We start from the raw sequence: 20,828 nt of genomic DNA on the forward strand, positions 1-20,828 counted from the left end.
ACCATCTTCGCCCCATAAGATTGGCCTCTATTAGTTATCGTAAACGAATCGACGACATGAAGTATTCAGTGCTCTCAATGGCAGCCCTTGCCGCCCCTGCCCTGGGAAATCCAGCATACTACTACTGGCGACAATATATCTCTCCTCCAATGCATCCCGCCGATGCTGGTACCACCCACATCAACAATTTCGCTCCATTCAGTGTCCATGTGGATGTAGAACCATATGGATACCAATACTATATTGCACCTGGGCAGCAGCAATCGGTTCCAGGCGTACCAGTCGCGGACATCAAATTTAACGACCAGGTAGAAGTGAGCTATGTTTCTGGCGATGAAGGCACGTTTAACTATGTCATCAATCCGATTGGTGGTGATTTCCCTGCATGTGTCCAGGTTTCGCCGAATGGATGTGGATCTTCGACCTGGTGCCCTAACAAGCCCGCGACGGCTCCAGTGACCTGTCGCGCTGGTACCGAGCTGCCAGTAACCTTGTTTGCTCCTAGGTATGTTCCTTGGAGCCAACAATCTCAAGCCTCAGCTGATTCGAAGCCTGCTAGCTCTATGAAGAGGAAGATCCCACATGAATTCCTGCTGTAATAGGCAGGAGGACTACCGGGTAATAGTGTGGACAGCTATTCAACTAGCTGTGCTCTGAGGGCTGTTGTATTCAACACGTCACGATGGGGTTGTCTATGCGCGGCTATGAATGACCTGTTTTACCTTTAAGAGTATTGATAATGAGATAATATTACGGTTTTATTGCCCATGACTATGTCAGTAAATTCTTCTTCCTACTATCTTATTACCCCAATAGGCAGCCATACGTCCAACAAGACCAATGGGGCGATGTATTCGGGTTACCTTTGGTGTCCAGCATTGGGCGAATGTACCAAATACAAATCTGTAGCTAGTCTAGAGTGGAGCGAAGATTAACTATCCTATACTCACTAATGAAGGCATCTTCACTGAAGACTGTGAATAAGAGTACGGGTCACGTAGATATGCACTTTGATCTCTTGCGTTATATCTGGCAGCCCTTTTTGACCGCCCTTCACGCTTGAGAGCGCGAATAATGCCGCATGTGGTTACTTGCACCTGAGACTTGTCCCCTAGGAAGATCGCTACCTCGTCAAGGTATAAATGTGATGAGGTGTTCTCAGAGGGCTTTTAACCATAATTGGTATGAGTCTCCGGGGATGTCCGCCCTTATGTGGGGGTTCCTTTGTGTAGTTATATCATTACTGTGATATAATCATGCCCACATGGTCCCCTATAGCAACTATTCCGCATGACATAAAGAAGAATACACAGACAAACTAGCTAACCCTCCTACAAACATGTAACCGACAAACAACCGCTTTAAGCGAGAGGCTGAGATGCAGACAGACAGACTAACAGCAAATGAAATGATTCTTGCTAGTGATAACATGCCCCTGCTTGTCCTTCTACAAAAGAAACACACGGATTTGTCCCTAGAAGTAATAATCTATGTCCCCGTGTCAAAGGTCAGTTGTATCTCGGCCTGCTGCAGCACTACACTCGTATGTAGAAGTCTTGGCGATAGAATGGGAGGGTCTGGACAGTATGTTCTTTCCGAGCTCCGACAGATTGGAAAAACCGCCCACGACTTCAAGAAGCAAAACCAGACAGCCTCACACATTAGGTATGAGTGGCACCGCGGATGTTGACCCGGGAGAGTTAGGCAGCAAGTCAGAAGTATAGACCTTGGTGAGCTTTGCCCAAGCGACAATGTAAGTGACATCTTTAGCATTTTAGATAGCGTTGCCCTGGCTGGCTGCAGCCGAGGATAAAGCAGAGAGATAACCAAGGATAATGAAGAATAAGAAGAGGTGATCGAGGGCGAGAAGAGAGGAACATGCACATCCAATTGTAGAAGGAGTAATGCCCACTGCATGTCAAGTAATTTGAATAATGGCAAAGGATATTTCTCAGAGTCAGCTGTTTGAACGGTGGTCATATCATCCGAAGGAATTTGCCCTCTAGTCTTGTAATTAAGCAGTTTTATTGCTTTGCCGATATAGCTGAATCGACGGGAAAGAAGGTAGCATCTTGACATCAATGGCATTCGAGTGTTTCGGGATGGGTATGCAGAAAAGCTTGACAGCTACGGATTTGTGATAGTCTGATGTTCAACTGGCCATAAGGCAAAGCATGCTTTATCCCATAGGCCATAGAAATCACGAAAGAGGGTGGGAGGTCCTGGAGGACTTCCATGCCCTCCGGGCCCAACATGACTCTCCTCCACTTTTCGATTTTTTCTGGTCGCCAAAGGATTCTTTAGGCTGAGCCGAAAGACTTGCTGCCCGGTCTGGGCTTTACCCATTATACTATATGAAATGTGCACTATCTCAATGGGCTGGTCTATCTTAGCCACTGTACAACACTGATCCCCTTCAACGCACTAACTATCGTAAGCCGGGCTTCTGGATGCTCAGTGGTTAAGATGCCGATACTGGACTTGCCATTTCATTATTTGACTCCGAATATTTTGTCTTTTGTGATGCTGGGATACCAGTCCTTGTCTCCTTTCTCCTGAGAGTATGGTTCGCCCCTTATACTAGATTAGTATAGGTGTATACAAGGAATGGAAGAGTATAACACTTACACTGCAGCAAAATGATATCTGGAAGTGTGTAATATGTGCGACCGGGTTGGGATTCCCGAAAGAAACATCAATAGCAGTGTTTTCCGACCATATGTCAGTCAGCTTTTGCCATGGTATTATACCCAGGACGATGATAATGATGATAATGACGAGCAGCAGGAGCTGTGGAAGGTAAAATGATACAGATGAAAACAAGAAGGATACTAGAGTAAAACGTCAATATATGCAATCCGATACGGGGAATTTACCTGATATAATCAGTCAATATACGTATCTCGATTGAGTATATTAAAATTCCGTATAACCAACCTCGGAGGTCTAATTAACCAACGAGGCATTCACCGAAGTAAGAATAGTGATGCTGAGGTGTCTTGGGAATACTGAATTAGCCGAGAAATTTGCCTACACTTCCCTAACCACGACGAAAATATGTATCATTTTTGAGACTCACTTATCGTACCGTACATGCAGCGTCTCTACTAATTGACTAAAATACCAGACAGGAATAACTCTTTGCGCTACGTTGATATTGTAGTAGGGCTTATATCGTGAGCTCAATATAAAGAACCTAGGAAGCCAGGTAAATATCGGCCACCTGCGTGGGAAGGTCGTTTATCCGTTGCTATAGGCTCCCTCACATACATAACCCGTGCAGTGGATTGCCACACGCCCTGAACAGATGGGTCGTTCAGGGTCTCTGAAGCCGGCATTCCACTTTCCTTGCTACAAACCGAGTGGCGATCATCGGTACTCAACCTCCACATCCCGATACATTAGTGTCTCCCCGCAGTCTTGGCTGCGCTGCTAGAGTGATTCCACCCTATCCCCAGAGACCCTACATGTACCCCGCAATGAGTCTTAATCTATATCGGAGTATGAATTTGCCATCAGCCAATCCGGTGAACAATGTCCGGGTATTGAGCTCAACATATCAGTTGCCGACAAGGATCAATAGCCGTTGACCATGCCAGGGTGCTATTTAAACGACCTGAGTATCTTGCTCTGGTAGGCGAGTCTATCGTAGAGGACCTCAAGGGTATTTGCTCATGCAGAGTCCACGCACCATGCAAATTCTGAAGGCTCTAGGGTTCCTTTCCCTTCTTCCGCTTGCCTTGACTGTCCCCACAGACACACATACCCATCATCTGCGCGATGGCCCAGCTAGCGGAAACTATTCCCAGGCCATGCTCAAGCCGCAGCAGACGGTCACACGAGAGCTCATATCGCTTGATGGACTCTGGAAATTTGCCTTGGGGTCCGACGGCAACAGTTCACGACCGTGGACAGGCCCACTGAAAACCAACCTCGAATGTCCGGTCCCGGCGTCCTACAATGACATCTTTGTGGACAGCGAGATCCATGATCATGTCGGGTGGGCTTACTACCAGCGCGACGTGATTGTGCCAAAGGGCTGGTCCGAAGAACGATATTTTGTGCGCAGCGAAGCTGCCACACATCACGGCCGGATCTACGTCAATGACCATCTGGTCGCGGAGCATGTGGGTGGATATACGCCATTTGAGGCGGATATCACCGAGCTTGTAACCGCCGGAGAGCAATTCCGCCTGACAATAGCTGTCAACAACGAACTCACGTATGAGACGATCCCACCTGGCAAAGTGGAAGTTCTTGAAGCGACAGGTAAAAAGGTGCAAACGTATCAGCATGACTTTTACAATTATGCCGGCCTGGCTCGGTCGGTGTGGTTGTATTCCGTGCCACCGGAGCACATCCAGGATATCACCGTTCGGACGGATGTTCAAGGCACCACGGGCTTGATTGACTACAGTGTTGTGGCCAGTGTGTCAAGCGGAACGATCCAGATCGCTGTTCTAGATGAAGATGGTACAAAGGTAGCAACAGCGTCTGGATCGAACGGCACCATCCAGATACCATCCGTCCACCTCTGGCAGCCCGGCGCCGCGTATCTCTACCAATTCCACGCCAGCATCGTAGGCTCTTCCAACAAAACTATCGATACATACAAACTAGCAACGGGAATCCGCACGGTGAAGGTGGAGGGCACACAGTTCCTCATTAATGATAAACCCTTTTACTTCACTGGGTTCGGCAAACACGAGGACACTGCTATCCGCGGCAAAGGTCACGATCAGGCCTACATGGTGCACGACTTCCAACTTCTACACTGGATGGGAGCTAATTCGTTCCGAACCTCGCACTATCCATACGCGGAGGAGATCATGGAATATGCAGATCGACAGGGCATCGTTGTGATCGATGAAACACCCGCCGTTGGTCTAGCATTCTCCATCGGAGCAGGCGCCCGGACATCCAACCCACCGGCGACGTTTAGCCCAGACCGCATTAACAACAGGACCCGCGAAGCACACGCCCAGTCTATTCGCGAGCTTATCCACCGTGACAAAAACCATCCCAGCGTGGTGATGTGGTCTATCGCGAACGAGCCCGCTTCCAACGAGGACGGCGCCCGCGAATATTTCGCTCCTCTGCCGAAGCTGGCTCGACAGCTCGACCCGACGCGCCCTGTCACCTTTGCCAATGTGGGGCTTGCTAGCTACCAGGCTGACCGTATTTCAGACCTCTTTGATGTTCTGTGCCTGAACCGGTATTTTGGTTGGTACACTCAAACGGCCCAGCTCGACGAGGCCGAAGCCGCGCTGGTGGACGAGCTTCACGGATGGACTGAGAAGTACGACAAACCCATTGTCATGACGGAGTACGGAGCAGACACGGTGGCGGGCTTGCACTCGGTCCTGCCAGTTCTTTGGAGTGAGGAGTTCCAAGTGGAGATCCTGGATATGTATCATCGGGTCTTTGATCGGTTTGATGCCATGACAGGTGAACATGTCTGGAACTTTGCGGACTTTCAGACTGCTGCGGGAGTTGGCCGTGTCGATGGAAATAAGAAGGGTGTTTTTACTAGGGATCGGCGGCCAAAGGCAGCTGCTCATTTACTGAGGAAAAGGTGGACAAACGTTGTAAATGGGACGGATAGCTGAGGGAGGAAAGGCTTCCAAGTGATATACGGAATGGGCTGAGATCTAGCGAGGCTTGTCCGTAGATCTTACAATCTACGGATGCACGTTTTTCACATATGAATGAACAAATATAAAAAGCAGCTGGTCCACCTGTGTTATGGTGATTCCTGATGGTGATTGCCCATGTCGTGTCTTGACGAAATATCTCCCTAGATCTCAATAGAATAAATCTACCCGTCTTTCATCCGGATCCGATGTAGTCCCCTATCAGTAAACCTGGTATTCCGAAGGTTAAGTCTCGCGCTTGCCGCACCTCGTATACAACCAAGTGTTATAGACTCTGGTCTGTAGCCTCGAACAAAGGCGGACACACAAGGCAGAAAACGACGTGATAAGGACAGAATATCTCTCCACCTGAACGAGTATCATCCCCACCATCAAAAGCTATCCCCGCCATGCCCAAATCTTTGATTGTCCTTCCCCGGCCAGGGGCAGCGCCATCTAGCGACGCAGTACAGCCCATCCCAGCCCCATCGGAAGCCTCCTTTGTCACAACCTTCGGCAACCGGCTTCCCCCAGCATCATATTTAGAAACACCCCACGGCAAAGCAGCATACTACGAGCTATTGCCCTTATCGCCTGCTTCTGCCGACGGGAAAAAGGTTGTATCTCGCGTGCTATTTGTCCATGGTGTGCAGACACCCGCAATCGGCCTCCAGCCATTAGCTAGCGCACTGTCATCGCGTTTCCCATCGGCTCACTGTGTCCTGATCGACCTGTGGGGCCACGGACTTACGGAAACACCGTTTGTGGCGCACGACCCGGCTCTCTTCCATGGATTACTAGAGACCTTGATGGCGCACCTCAAATGGGCTGATGCCCATTTCATCGGCTATTCTTTTGGCGGGTCCACGACTGCAAGCTTCGCGGCTGCGCACCCCGAGCGCGTCGCGTCGATGGTTTTGGTCGCGCCGGCAGGTCTGCGCCGCACTGCGGGGCTGGGTGAGGTACAGCAGGGTTACTTGCGTGGTGGGGAGGGCGTGGAAGAAGCGGCGCGAGATTGGATCTTGGAAGTGCTGGAAGGGGGCCGGTTGATTGTGCCTTCGGATTGGAAGGAGCGGGTTGGACGAGGTGAAGTTGTGGCAGAGGCCGTGAGAGACTGGGAAATGAGAGAGCATCCAGGGCATGTCGCTAGCGTTGTCGCCATATTCAGGGATGGTGGGATTTTTGATAAACATGCCGAATTTGCGAAAGCAGCGACGACGGGGATCCAGTCCCTATGTGTTCTGGGCGAGTTGGATGACTTGTGTAGCGCGCAGGACTTGCATGAGCTTGGGATGGAGAATGTTGAGGTCGTGCCGCAGGTAGGCCATGGAGTGGTTAGAGAACGGGTGCCGGAGGTCGCTGGGTTTGTTCAGCAGTTCTGGAATAGTCTCCAGGAGTAAGATGTCCTCTTTTGTAGTCGTTTTTGTTAATAGTATTTCATTGATGATGGCCGTGAACAGAGCTAAGTAATGGGACGTTATGTTGTTGTGATACCTTCATATTTTATAGAATAGGTTAGCTCAACGCCGCTTTGTTGGCTGTAAACCTAGCAAGATGCTATTGCAAAGTTTGAATAGTTTATACAATTGAACAAATGTCTAAAGCCTTCTAGGGGACAAGCGGCGAAGTTTGCTTTATCTCTCAGTTTAATAAGTATCAATCCCCAATCCTGGTATTGATAGATGTCAACAATCGCATACCTCGCTCACGGACAGCAGAGAGGGGGGGATATTAACGCCCTAGACGAACTCGTGGGCCCAAGCTGCAAATATCCGACATGCCCGTAATTGGCATTCAGATACTGGCTTTTTGAATTTAACCGAGTCCATGTAAGCCCCCCTGGGGCCGAGTGATAAAAACGCTTTCCCGGAACATGCCGTCGCCATTCATTCCACACTGCTCTCACTGTAAACAAATCCTTCTAGAAGACATCCTGGAATGACTAACATGAGAGGGGCTTAACCCGAAATTCCAGGCAAAGTTACCCCGGAACCCCCGTTGCTCTCTTTCCTCGTTCAAGCCGCTTCCTGCCACGAGAATAAATTCCAAAAAGTCTTGAATACCAAGCTGAGATAAATGTGAAACATATATAAACTCGGAGTAAACAGTAGTATTGTGGTCAAAGGTTCAATTCGTAGGTAAAATGGATGCTGTGATAATGTAATCCGTTCCATCCGTTCAACCGCAAAAAACGCGTAAATGGCCATGAAGGGTTCTTGCAAGCGGATGGTCTGGTGGCGATGATTCTAGATACATTGGCGACCACCACTGTCTCGACGATCTCACTAGAGCTTACGGGGAGTTCTTCCGTAGAGCATGCCATACAATTGGTAGTTAATCTCAGACATCACGGATGAATAGGAAATCATCTTCATTGCTCGTCCCAATGAATTTAGTTGAAACATATCAGATTAACTGGATGACGTTTCCACTACGGTTCGTATAACAACTTCCATAAGGAGACTAGGCTCTCCGGAGAGTGTAATAGCGAGATTGGTTCCTTGTTATATGAGGCCAGGTTTAATTTATATTTTAATGAAGAAAGCGTGTTTATCTGAACCTAATATGTGGAGTCGGAGGTACCCAGTTGTGATATGCCATGCGCTCTATTGATTTGCGTCTCAATAATCATATTCTCGGCTGACGTGGTCATGGAATTCAGAGAGGCAAAGTAACTACGAGTACGGAGTAGTCGGTGGGTATTTGAAAGCACGGAAAGAAAGTAGGGCCTGACCCTGACGAACCCTGTCTATCGCTCGGCGCAGGGACGATCGGCGCCACTAGTGTTTTAAGTTGATGATAACCCTAACGCCTAGTTTCTCTCACGCAACGGTTCTTGTTCCATCTTCCTGGAATTCCACTGGTCGGTCCACCTAACCCTATAATACTAAACATAAGCTATATGAGGCTGTGTTTGGGAAGAAGGTTTCCAAAATAGGCACCCGCCGTTATAGGAAGATTGGTAGTACCCCCACTGCCCCCGTCTGATTCTGTTTCCCCGTTCACTCCCGTTTCCTGGCCATGGCCTGTTGCTAGAGACATGTTGTCTTTCCACCAACCCGTGTCAATATGGTATCAATCATACGGTTTGATGATTAAGGGTAGTTGTAGCAGGAAGCCGGAGGAGCCGGAATGTGGAGAAACCTTTATAGAGGGACCACATCCACATCCGTGCGCTCGAACTTCGTTAGCCCTCAACCGAACCATTCCAACACGGTATCCGAGCCCTTAGTGCTTGCGTTTAGCTCGACGGGGGCTTCCATATTAGGTAAAGAGATGGAGATGGCTGTACCCACCTGTTCTAGATACGGGCAGGGTCGTTCCAGAAAAGAGTCAATTAGTGGAGAAAGAGTGCAGGGTCGGAGATCGAACCGGAGAATTAGAGCTTCTGGTTTTCCAGGGACCGGATGACCCCTAGTCTTGGCTTCCTAGGGGACGGATGTGTAGAGCGGTACACTGTCTCATCCTTCAAACCATAGACCCACCCGCTCCCTAATTTCCCTCTCGACTGTTACCGCGTTATCCTCTACCTTGCCTCTGGCCTGGGAGTGACGGCCGAGGGTTTAAAAGGCTGTAGATCCCTCATGGCTTGCGCTGTCATCTCTCAGATATCATTTCTCAAGCTATTAAGATTTGAGGAACCTCTTGCCTGCTATGAAGCTCTTGTCAGTCACTATCGCTGCCCTCTTGGGCCTTTCCCAGTTCGGTGTCGCACAGAAGGTTTCCGGTGCCGCGCAAGGCTTCGCTTCTGGCGTGACCGGTGGTGGTAACGCGGCACCTCAGACCCCAAAAGACATCAACGAACTCAAGAAGTTGCTCGCCGATCCCTCCCCTCGTGTGATTGTCCTTGACAAGTTGTACGACTACACCGGAACCGAGGGCACCTCCAAGGGAACGGTGTGTGCCAACTGGGGTGAAGGCGCAAAGTGCCAGAAGATCATCCAGGACGACTGCGGAAGCGCCGCCAAATCCACGGGAACCTGGGACACCGCTGCCAAGACCCCCATCGATGTTGCCTCACACAAGACTATTATCGGTGTCGGTAACAAGGGTGTCATCAAGGGCAAGGGTCTTAGGTTCCGTGGTGGCGCTACCAACATCATCGTCCAGAACATCCAGATCACTGACCTGAACCCCCAGTATGTGTGGGGTGGTGATGCCATCTCTTTTGATGGCGCTGATCTGATCTGGGTTGATCATGTTACGGTATGTGCATTGTCGTCCCTTTCAAAGCCCAATACTAATAGCATATAGACCGCTCGTATTGGACGTCAGCACTATGTCTTCGGCTTCAACACCAGCAAGCGCGTGACTCTCTCCAACAACTTCATCAACGGTGACAGCCCCTTCTCCGCCGGATGTAACGGATACCACTACTGGACCTTTGAGATGGTTGGCAAGGGAGACCAGATCACTCTTCAGAACAACCACATTTACCATACCTCTGGCCGCAGCCCTGCTCTGAGTGGAGGCACCCTCCTGCACGCCGTGAACAATGTCTGGGATGGCAATACTGGTCACGCTCTTGAGGGAGGTGAGGCAACTGCCAGAGGTATCTTCGAGGGTAACGTCTTCACGGATGTCAAGGGTATTGTCGCCGACTTCAAGGGCAGGGCTTTCTTCTCCCCCGACGCCAATTCCAACAAGCAGTGCAGCTCTGCTCTTGGTCGCGCGTGCGAAGTCAATTCTCTCACCAATTCGGGTACTCTTCCTGCCCTCAAGGATACTTCATTCTTCGGTGACTTCAAGGGACTCAAGATTGCCCCTGCTACCCCGGCTTCTAAGGCCGCGGCTAACGTCCCCAAGAACGCTGGTGCGGGCAAGATCTAATTTTCTCTTCGTGTACATATCACTACACATACTTGTATTTTTGTGTATATTACATTTCTCTGCGCTACCAGTGCTTGTCTAGAGTCTCCGATACAGCATGGTGTCTATCTCCTTTGGATTGATCTGATTCCCACGTTTCGATTAGAACTTTAGTATTATACATATGTCAACATAATTCTAGATTCTCCTTTAGCCTTTCACCTTGCCGCTTAAACGAAAGGGCCAGATTGGGTTGACTATTGTGCCGGCTTTGATAGTGGTTCCCTGGTCCACCATCGAGATCGCGATTGAGGTGGGCTCGGTAAGGGACAACTGCTTCGACAACTGAGCCTCTGTACCCTCGATTTGCGTATGTGCAATACGCCACGGATATAAACTATTTTGCAATGCCGTGAGTGGAAGGGAAGTTTCGAATTCCCCGGCGCTTCACTGACATTAACACGACCCAGATGATCAATGTCGCTCTGTTGGAGCGTTACTCTACAAGGTATGAGAAGGTGTTGATTGATCCAAAGGAGTGGGGAGAGGTCACAAACGCCCTTGGGAATATATATCTTTGCGCGATGGAAAGCTAACGGTGTGATATCAATGCAACTCTCGCGAGCACTGCATACTTGATGAGATCAAATCCAAATACCTGCACCTACTGTCTAACCGATCAGAGCGTCAAAAGCCAGGTTCTTGGCTCGCATATTATGCTTATTGAACCTGGAGAGGACAACTATTGCCGGGTTTTGGCGGAGGCCACATCGTCCGCTTGCGTTGTTGACTGGCGAGCCTCGGAGTACGGATCATGAGAAGTATATGGCCAAGGATAAAGATGAGGAGTGGAATGCGATGGTGGAGATCTCCCGGGCATATCTGGTGCATTTCAGCGACTGGCCTTTGCCGAAGCCGTGGCTACCCCATAGCGATGCGCAGTGGACGGCTGCACTCCCTGCTTGCCCAGAGAACGATAAGGAGACCGCTTGACAAGCTGAGGTGCGCGGACCTCGTAATGTGAACGGGTATCTATGAGGAGTATTATCGGGAGAAGGAGCAGATCTGTAGTCCGCTTATGGCAATGTAGCGAAGTCATTTCGTTCCTTCTGTTTTTTTACCGAACGAGGTGATCTCATGAAACCATCTTTTCTTATCAGGGGGCTGTTATAAGGACTTTTTGGTGGGATGCTCCTAACTGCTCACCAACCTGGGCTCGGTATCTTGAAACACCCGCGCATGAGGAAAGGAAGAATATCAACAGTGAAAACCAGACATGCAATCTAAGTCTGGACGTATTACACCTGATTGAGACAGTGTTATGTATTTTCCTTCGATACGTTTCACTATTTTAGGTTAGAACCTAATATTTCTCGTCGTCATTTCTGGACTGGTAGAACATGAGTGATATTGTATAGATTACGTTGTCGTGGGAAGGCGCTCTGGCCTTTTCGGGATGGGAAGTTGCTGGGTTTGAGATTGGATGTCTTTCTGGTGCAAGGTATATTGTTCTTCAGCACGGCGTAACAGTCTTAATGTCTCGTCCCTCTGAATATGATTAGTTGGTAAGGGTCATAGCGACCTTTCAATAACGGAAAGTAGCGGCTTGACTATTGGAGCGGCCAAAGTCCCTGCACAGTTTCCAACTTTCAACAGTTTGTAATTTATAGAGTTTGAAATCGAAATTTGGCATTGGTATAATGCAAACAAATTTCATTATGTTATGAATATAGTACTAGAATGGCCTAAGATCGATGATTCTCCTCAGGGTAGTCTGGGTCGAGGTGCAAAATACATGTTGAACAAGCTTTGCTTCGTATGTAGAACGAATTATCAACGTTGGTGGTAGACTCCTTGATTCCAGCAAAACTCCATAGCCGAGCGATCTATATACTTAGGACCATTGTCCCACTTTTAATAGAGGTACCAATTGACAGCAAAACCGGAAGACACTGTATGGTTGACATGCTTGAAATGGTGGCCGTTGGGGACGATAGCGACTCGTGGCCGGCAGGGCTGGGTAAGTGATTTCTTCTTTTGTAAGATTAAATCTAGATATTTCGAAATGTTTGATCACAAGATTGGCTATTTTACTCTTTACAACGAAAGGTAATGACAATGCCGTAATGTGAACCTTTTAGTTCAAGATATTCATACCAATTACCAGATGTCAGTAGGTGTCGCAGGATGGAGTAACCATAACCGACGCTTGAGTCCCTACAGTGGAATAACTGTTCCCACTCCTCATACAGGACAAAGAGAATGAACTGTGCTTTGCATGTGTCGGGAAGGCCCAGATGAGTGCTGAGATATAAGAGGCAAGCTAAGTCGAACTTGACAATGCTGGACGCAGCCAACACTTGCAGATACATAAAATACAAATCGACAAGGCCAAAGTCATATTGCCATCTTCTTAACCCTGTGTATAAACTATAAGTCTATGATGAACTTGGGTGGATTATACTTTTCTGTCTCTGATCTTGATATTAGTCCTTATACCATCTAAAATTAATTAAGCGGCATCGGCGAGATATTTGACAACCTTGCCTGTTTCATCACTAGGATCTCAGGTCAGACATGACAGGGGTCAGAGCAGTTGGGGATGCCGTTTCCAAGTCTAGTGATAGATGTCGATGATATGGACTGGAGGGCCACATAATCGCGACACTTGACTCGCTAGGCACCGAGCTATGTCGACTTTGCGAAGAGCTTCGAAGAATGGCTCGAAAGGCCGGGATGTAGACAGCGATAATGTCAATGAACATTTCTCGCATGCCCCAGCTAAGATGCAGACCTTATATCAGACTCATATAATAACGCTAATAACGCTAATAATGTTGATATGGGAGGGAGCACATTTACGCACCGATTCCAGTTGAGCTGGCCTGGTTTCCACAGGGTAATTGAAATTCGCACAATTCTGTACAGCGTTAGTGGTCAGACCTATCTTTCGTCTTAAAAAGGTTTCTGCATTGTATGTACTTACGCAGTGATAAGGACGACTGTTCCCGCGCTGAGGAAGCAGAGAATCTTCAATTTCCTTCGCTCGTTAGGAGTTTGATCCCGGTCGCCACATACTAGTCGTCCTGGAAGCATAAGGAACTCACTTTGCTTTGGAGACTTGGAGTCTCGCCAGTAAAATAATCGGTAGCGCGATAATCTAAGCGAGGTCAATACTGATATTCCTTGCGGCCAGCCTTTACGTACCCCAGAGTCCGTCCTTCATTCATAACCTGTTAGCTTGATCTGCACAACAATGGGAGGAAGAGGCCTTACAAAACGTTTGAAACTGCTAACGCAATGAAGATATTCGGTGGCTGAATGCAATTGATGGGAGGCAACGGCTTGATTTCCCAGAATCTCTTGAACGGAATGCACGCAAGGGACATACTCAGCATGATCCCAATCCAGGTAAGAAGACAAATCACTCCAATAAGTAACACTAAGAGGCGGTGTCGCCCAAGTCCACTCGTCAGGCGCCAGTACAGCAGGAGTAAACTGGCCTTCAGGAGCCAGAGAACGGTTGGATAGGAGTATGCTAAGACGAGCTCCCATTTCGTCCCAAGAATAAGACGGCGAGCTTCTTCGTCGGTTAAGGCATTGATCTCAGCCTGAGTGAAGTCCACTTTGTTTCCGTTGATATAAACGAGATAGCACCCGGCTGCACATACAGTATAGAAGGCGGGAATCAGGAGAGAGACAAAGTCCTCGGCTGCCGGATGACGGAAACCTTGTAACCAGCACCGTAGCCCAACACGAGACAATAGAATAAATTGCCCGACACCAAAAAGGGACCACAGCTCTGGAACCCACTGTGCTCAGGGAGGTTAATATGTGGTGCCATAGGACAGAACAAGCGAACGTACCGTGTCGTCTCGTAACAGACCCATTAGCTATGAGGTTAATCGACAAGGCCACGGTCCAATGACTGGAGACAGTTCCTGAAACGAAACTGCTACTATTGAAAGACTGCTACCACGAGAACAAGACGCTGAGCTACTGTCAGGCTCCTACGCGAGCTTGTCCCATACCACTACTTATACCCCCTTGTATTGACTTGTTTGTCGCTCTTTCCGACCATGTATTCCGAGATGGGTATGACAGGTGGCCTAACACTAATTGTAGGCCGCCTGATTACCTTATTCATATAGTGAATTACCAGAAATACTTGATAACCTTGATCTAGCATGGGTTCTGGGCATGGAGCCTTAGGTCTGTTTCCCAAATCGGGCAGCAGGATGGACATGATGAATGCACCCCACAGCACCAGCCCGGCCACGCCGATGGTATGCAGGTAAGCTAAGCATCAATCGTCCAGATTATGTAGTAGTCATGAGCATATAGCATGTGGCCGGTACGAACCATGGAACGAGCGGCGGTGTTTCATACGATGCCCGTGATTTATTCGCCCGCACGCGTGTGGCTCCACTGCTAAACCTTGATCAGTGAGAAATTACGATTCGCAGCCCTATGAGAATTAAGGGAAATCCGAACCTAAACTAATACATGCGATGTACTACTAGTAGTATGAGACCACAACAGGTTGCATGGTGCGAATCAGCGCATTTTAATCATGCAAGTTGGAACACCCAACCATCCCGTTGGCAGTGATCAAATTCCTCATGAATGCTGGCTCCGCTCTGTAGGGTTGTTTTTTTGTCTTCTCAGCTGTAGGAAATCATTCAAGGACTGTTCTAGCCGCAATGATGACCGCACTTTGAGCGATGCCAGAAGGGAAAAGAAGGATCCCATGTAACATGGAACTCGCAAACGCTAAAACCTTGTTCACCGTTTCCATCAAAGGGAGGATGGCCTTTGTGTGGTCCATTTCAATTGGCCAACAATACCACCCAAAGACTTCCAATTGATCAAACATAGAGTACAGGTCCTGGTCGTGGCTGGGCGAGTATGCCCACAAGCGCGGGCCGCTCAAACTACGCGCATATGTGGATCAACTAGTGGAAACGATAGGTCGTGCAGGCAGGAAAGCTATAATAGGAAGATAGCAGAGTGCGCCAAAGGAGATGTATTGTACATGACCGGAGTTCCCCGAAATCTAGATCGAAGACAGCACTGGATCTGAAACTCATGAGACACGGATTCCCCTGGGCGCCTAGCCAAGCACAGAACAACGCTGAATATAGGATAGTGTCTATAAACCGTCAATGAAGCTACGATTGAACCTATCCTTTCGAAAGCCTGTATACGCCGTGTTCATCTTCAGTAGGGAAAAATATCGTAGCGAATGCTATTACCTAAGTACATGAACGACTTGTTTTTCACAATAAAAAGAGATGCGATACATGCCCATTCAGTCATCCCCCAATTCGCCCGGCCAGGGTCGAAACATGTCACCACACATGGCCAGTTACTGGGCGGATTGTCGAGTAAATCGTCGCACTCTTCACCAGAATCGTCCTACTTACGGAATTGAGTCCTGTAGCCTGATGGACTCGGTCCTTCCCACAATTTCGACCCCCTACACCCTAGAGACTGTCAAATAGGACCTTTTTGTCTAGGTGATAATTAGCCAACACTCGAATGTTTATCTACCTGGTGAAGTACTGACTGCAAGGGAATGGAGTCCATTCCATCCTGTCCTCAGGCAAATAGACCTTGAATGCCCCATTGACCAATTTGCTCTGCATCTCACCAGCCGGACCAGGGGCACGCCTAAGGTCCTCCACCCGCCCAAAGACATAAAGCATAGCAGCTGCCGCGACCGTTACAATCTCACGCCCAAGGCATGAATGTGGCCCCCATCCGTGGTGTATGTACAGGTCGTCAGGACGGTCAAGCTTGATGGCTTCAGGATCGGGGAATTTGGTTGGATCTCGACCAGCTGAGACAAAGTCGGCCAATATAGTGTCCCCTTCCTTGATCGGGATGTTTCGCACCCGGTCATTGATGGTGGTCTTGTTGGCTGCGTAACGAAGGACACCAAAGGCGGGGGTTGATAAACGGAATCTATTCACATTAGCAATGAGGGAACGTATTTGCTGCATCGGAAGCCGTGGGTCGGGCGTACCCTTCGAGGGCATATCTTTTTAGCTTTTCAAACGAGTCTTTCTCGTCTGAACGAGCGACCTTTTGAATGTCCAGCCAATATTTGTAATATGTATCCGATAGATAGAGGTCAATCAGTTGAGCCCACTAAAATCCATTAGAAGCGAGTCCCGTATCCTGAAGGACTAAACATACACCTTGGGCTTGAGTAGCGCATGCGGCAGCAGCAGTTGGGATAATCGTCCAGATCACCTCATCGACCGAGCCTCCACCATTAGAAAGTCTAGTATTCAGCTCTGGCCCATAGTCAGCTAACGGGCACTTCTTTGTGCTAGCACTGTGGCTGCCTAAAATATTGCGTGCGATGGCAAAAGGCTGTTTGTTCAAGCTGGCTAAATGCTTCTGCACAACTTCCCCCAGCCGCTCTGACGACCGCGACGCGCTGACACGATGCTTGAACGACTGAGCTGGGTCTACATCAAGGAACACATAGGCAAACAGCTCTGCAAGTATGTTATACAGCTCTCGTTCTGTATAGGCATCTGTCACATTGGTGGTCTCGGAAGTCCGTAGGGGAATGTCAAAGAACTCTGCCGTGAATTTGGTATGTGCAAGATTCCCGATACTAATGCGAGTTGGTCAACACCCTTTGGACTAATGTTCTAGGGTTACTTACTCCCGCACTATATCAACCTGGTATGTTGAGCCCAGCTTACGGCTATGCTGGCGCAGGAGGTCCATGGTCACATTTTCGTAAAACTTCCTGACCTCATCAAGGCCATCGGTTGGTTTATATAAACAATCGTCCACGAACTCCCTTTGCTGCGCATTTGCCGCAGAGTCGCCGCTTAGCATGTAATCGTGTTGCGTAAGCTGGTATGTATGTGGACCCCCTTTCAAGACATTAGGATCAGAGTTAAGAGATAGCAGTTATGAGCGTGTAACTAACAAGGGACACGAAAAGTCTTCTGATCATTTAGAACCTGTGTTACTCCGACCCATGAAGTCACGGCAGTCGGCTGACTTTCATATTTTGGCCTAACAAACTCCAGGTTATCGGCAGCTTTGGACTTTTCAAATATTTTCCGGTTTTGCTCCGGAGTTGTGAAAGGGTACAAGGTATATACACTGTTCGGAGTGTACCACCCCGGGAACGCTCGCAATAGGAGCTTATACATCAGGCCCCCTCCTGCCACGGTGAAGTCAGGGACTGTGTTCGCAAACCTGGCAAATTCAGTGAGAGTTGTTCTTTCTCTGGTTCATATCTCCCTTTCCTTTTGATGTTGATAATATTGAGATCATGGATGGAGACGTACCCAAAGTTCGTGAGATTGACAGGACTGTAATCAACAGTGCAGAAGCGGTCACCCCGGACCAACGTATTAGCATCTGCTAATATTGTCGCTGAAATAGTGAAGTTCGGGCATAATCCAGAGCCGGGGAAGCATGGCTTCTTGGCTTCCTCGGCCTGTATACCGACATAAAGCTCGATATTGTCCGGATGTCCATAGAGTGCCTCTACTATAGCTTGGTTAGTAGTGGTTTGATACAATATTCAACTATGCTACTTACACGCCTCCCAGACAGCGGGATCGGAGTTCACCTCATCTGAAAGAGTTATTAGACACAAGATTGGCAACGGTTTCACCGTGTCTTACCGAATGTGGAATACGTTTGCAACTTGAAGAAACGTCGAAATTCGTTTAGGGTGGCCAATCCCCACTCCCGGCCTTGCTGTATGCCAAGCATCTCTATAGCCTTCATTGCCTGCGGGATATTGTTGGCACCGAATGCACCTGCCAAACAGTTAGGGTTCGAAGCTTGCACGTGTAAAGGAAGAATAACGCACCCGCGACACACTCAGTCCCAGTCTGCAGAATATTGACGAGATCTGCGTCTCTAAAGCTACCGTCCTGTTGTCGTTGGAGGCCATTGAATGTCCACCGACCGGGATCTCGGTCAATACCCTCAAACCACCTGCGCAGGCCGGTGACGAATTCATCAACAGACAAAGTACCTGAAACCATTTCACCACCTCGGGTTCAGAGACATATCATTATATTCTGGTGGGAGCAGGTCCATACCTGGATTCACTTCCGTGCCAAACACATCTTTCATGAACTCATGTGCCCAGGCTTCATCCTCATTGCTAATGGCGGCATGCCATCTGTAGATCATGTTGAACTCTGCACTAACTTGGTTTCCCACCCCCCTGGGGACTGACGGTGAGTTCAAAGGACTGACTTCCGTCCGCGGGTCGAGTTTCCAGTCCGAGTCTACCGGGTTGGTGTTGAGGTTCAGTATGGTCCTCAGATAATCGCCCAGAATAATATTCACATATAGACCACAGGTAACCCTAGGAATAGTCAGACTATAGAAACACTTTCTACTTTGAAGCGAAAGGGTAGAGCCTACAGTCGTCCAGTTTGGAATAGATCATTATCCCGCTTTGCCTCCGCCTGGGCGTATTTGGGACTATCGGGTGTCACTCCGGCTGGTAGGCTAAATCGACCTCCTTCGTTGATCAGGGCTAGCTCCTGGACGATGTAGTTGTGGAATCGATTGAATGCAATGATCAAGGCACATACTCCAGGGGGCTGGCCGAGGAGTCTTTGTTCCGCGAACGTGTCAGGTTTTAGAAGTCCATTCTGGAATAATCGCACTTGGTTTTGCTGATCCTCGTTGTGGCCGTAAAGAGGTCCCAAGTCCAGATAGGACGAATTCTTCAGTTTTGTTACATCAGCATCGTCTGTACGGAAGAGATCTTGGATAGATGTTAGGTCCATAGCCAGCAAACATCAAATGTTGTTTGATTTGACCGACCGTGAATGATGATAGTCGCAAAATGAAACAAAAAGCTCGATATTTTGGAAGGGTGTTCTTTGGCAGGTCCTTTGCGTGCGAGAATAGCTTGATATAGTCAGCGGACGCCCATACTTAGCTGCAGGAGACAAGGAAACGCACTGTCAAAGATTAGGGAGGGATCTGGTAGCACATATGGCCGTGGGTGTTGAGGGGTCACACTCCGGACATAATGGCTCCCTGCTGCTCCTAGCTGGGGATACAACGGATTCTACAAACGTTAGAAATATCGTTTGGAGAGCGATTGTGGAGACAAGATACATTATTGCTGCCGTCTGCCGCACGGTATTTGTACTCATCCCCCAGTCGTGCTATAGGAGGATGGTCAAGGCTATTCCACAAGGTCTTTACGAATTCTGCCGTGATGCCATCACGGAGCCTTGAGCCATTCGGCAACGATGCGGCAACCTGAATGATCTCCTCGATCTAAACACAGTCAGTGGGGTGTTTCATGGACGTAAAAATGAGCTACGAGTTTGCCCTCTTACGAGATATTGTCGATCGTCAATAACTCCACCCGCTAGAATCGTTGAGCCCAGGCCCCGGAGGACTTGCAGATCTGGGAGGACCCGCCCAGCCTGACTGGCAATGTCATGGCGAGCTTCACTGAGAAGCTTCAGCAAGCTATGGTGGTCATTAGAGGACCCACTGTGGTTTGTTTCCTCTTTGTCTGTCATGGCTAAGAATGGCCTGAAGCTATGATGATTGTTGTGTTTTGCTGTCTGATAAGCACGGAGCGTAAGGAGGGCTAGCCAGGTCATATAATAAATTCTCCGCAACTGGGTTCAGCGACACAGCTATTTTGTCCGTATTGGAAGGGGGTGTTCCATGGATAATGCCGTTCGTCATCTCAGGCAAACCGTCAGTCGCTCACGTCTAGGTCGCTCGTTCCAAGTAATAGCTCGACTACATAAGCATCTAGCCGTCATCTTACGTGATATTAGGCCGAAAACGAACATTTATATTATGAATCAGCAAATGTCAAATATGAGGACCGAAAGGGAGACTAATAGTAATCTATTTCATCATGGAAACCACGTTAATGTCAGATGGAAGCATTCGTATGGGTCAACCAATCTCGATTGAACCCTAAAACTAAGGGAACACCGCATCCGTCAATCTCGCGACTTAGGTACAATCCAGAATTTAGGAGACCCATTGTACCACGGCTGACAACAACCTTGTAATTGAGCAATATGCATCATTGTTCAGGAGGTACTTTCATGGTCCATCGGCATCCTGCATATGTTTACTAACAAGACTAGAATCCAGAGCTATATGGGTTTCCGCCATGCACATCGAACGCGAATGTGACTACGTAGGGATATGGTCGCTTATATTGAGTTATGGAGCTCTTTCTGGGGTCTTTGGCTGCTGGGGATCAACTCGAATATCTCATTCCGCGCCGAACAATTACATCCCTGCGTTAAGTAGTCGGACGACGATCGCAGTCTGTGTTTTAGACTAACAGGCACCCTACACACATAGATTATTGCGAAATGGCGCGTCATAGCCATG

General features: G+C 48.6%; 7 protein-coding genes across 7 annotated transcripts; 4 read left to right on the top strand and 3 right to left on the bottom strand.

The window, feature by feature from the left end:
* Positions 1-77: 77 nt before the first annotated feature.
* On the top strand, positions 78-599 carry ABOM_008394 (uncharacterized protein; the record flags this gene model as incomplete). The annotated part of the gene is made up of 2 exons (XM_022535523.1): positions 78-505; positions 560-599. The coding sequence occupies 2 exons, from the start codon at positions 78-80 to the stop codon at positions 597-599; spliced, it is 468 nt and encodes a 155-aa protein (XP_022386088.1).
* A 3,093-nt stretch (positions 600-3,692) lies between these two features.
* ABOM_008395 (beta-glucuronidase) lies at positions 3,693-5,609 on the top strand (the record flags this gene model as incomplete). The annotated part of the gene is made up of 1 exon (XM_022535524.1): positions 3,693-5,609. The coding sequence occupies one exon, from the start codon at positions 3,693-3,695 to the stop codon at positions 5,607-5,609; it is 1,917 nt and encodes a 638-aa protein (XP_022386087.1).
* A 434-nt stretch (positions 5,610-6,043) lies between these two features.
* On the top strand, positions 6,044-7,033 carry ABOM_008396 (alpha/beta fold hydrolase; the record flags this gene model as incomplete). Its single annotated transcript, XM_022535525.1, has 1 exon — positions 6,044-7,033. One exon carries the CDS (start codon positions 6,044-6,046, stop codon positions 7,031-7,033), a length of 990 nt encoding a protein of 329 aa, XP_022386086.1.
* Positions 7,034-9,287: 2,254 nt separating this feature from the next.
* Positions 9,288-10,463, top strand: ABOM_008397 (pectin lyase F; the record flags this gene model as incomplete). Its single annotated transcript, XM_022535526.1, has 2 exons — positions 9,288-9,839; positions 9,888-10,463. The coding sequence occupies 2 exons, from the start codon at positions 9,288-9,290 to the stop codon at positions 10,461-10,463; spliced, it is 1,128 nt and encodes a 375-aa protein (XP_022386085.1).
* A 2,537-nt stretch (positions 10,464-13,000) lies between these two features.
* ABOM_008398 (uncharacterized protein) lies at positions 13,001-13,538 on the bottom strand (the record flags this gene model as incomplete). Its single annotated transcript, XM_022535527.1, has 3 exons — positions 13,001-13,223; positions 13,309-13,362; positions 13,429-13,538. 3 exons carry the CDS (start codon positions 13,536-13,538, stop codon positions 13,001-13,003), a joined length of 387 nt encoding a protein of 128 aa, XP_022386094.1.
* Positions 13,539-13,714: 176 nt separating this feature from the next.
* On the bottom strand, positions 13,715-14,332 carry ABOM_008399 (uncharacterized protein; the record flags this gene model as incomplete). Its single annotated transcript, XM_022535528.1, has 2 exons — positions 13,715-14,254; positions 14,309-14,332. The coding sequence occupies 2 exons, from the start codon at positions 14,330-14,332 to the stop codon at positions 13,715-13,717; spliced, it is 564 nt and encodes a 187-aa protein (XP_022386093.1).
* Positions 14,333-15,991: 1,659 nt separating this feature from the next.
* ABOM_008400 (peroxidase/cytochrome P450 family protein) lies at positions 15,992-19,987 on the bottom strand (the record flags this gene model as incomplete). Its single annotated transcript, XM_022535529.1, has 15 exons — positions 15,992-16,409; positions 16,471-16,595; positions 16,644-17,073; positions 17,125-17,341; positions 17,398-17,672; positions 17,765-17,969; positions 18,021-18,056; positions 18,107-18,244; positions 18,298-18,465; positions 18,533-18,804; positions 18,864-19,212; positions 19,272-19,358; positions 19,413-19,521; positions 19,572-19,736; positions 19,799-19,987. The coding sequence occupies 15 exons, from the start codon at positions 19,985-19,987 to the stop codon at positions 15,992-15,994; spliced, it is 3,183 nt and encodes a 1,060-aa protein (XP_022386118.1).
* Positions 19,988-20,828: the final 841 nt, after the last annotated feature.

Source organism: Aspergillus bombycis (genome assembly GCF_001792695.1).
Source record: "Aspergillus bombycis strain NRRL26010 chromosome Unknown contig00090, whole genome shotgun sequence".
Taxonomy (NCBI): Eukaryota; Fungi; Ascomycota; class Eurotiomycetes; order Eurotiales; family Aspergillaceae; genus Aspergillus; species Aspergillus bombycis.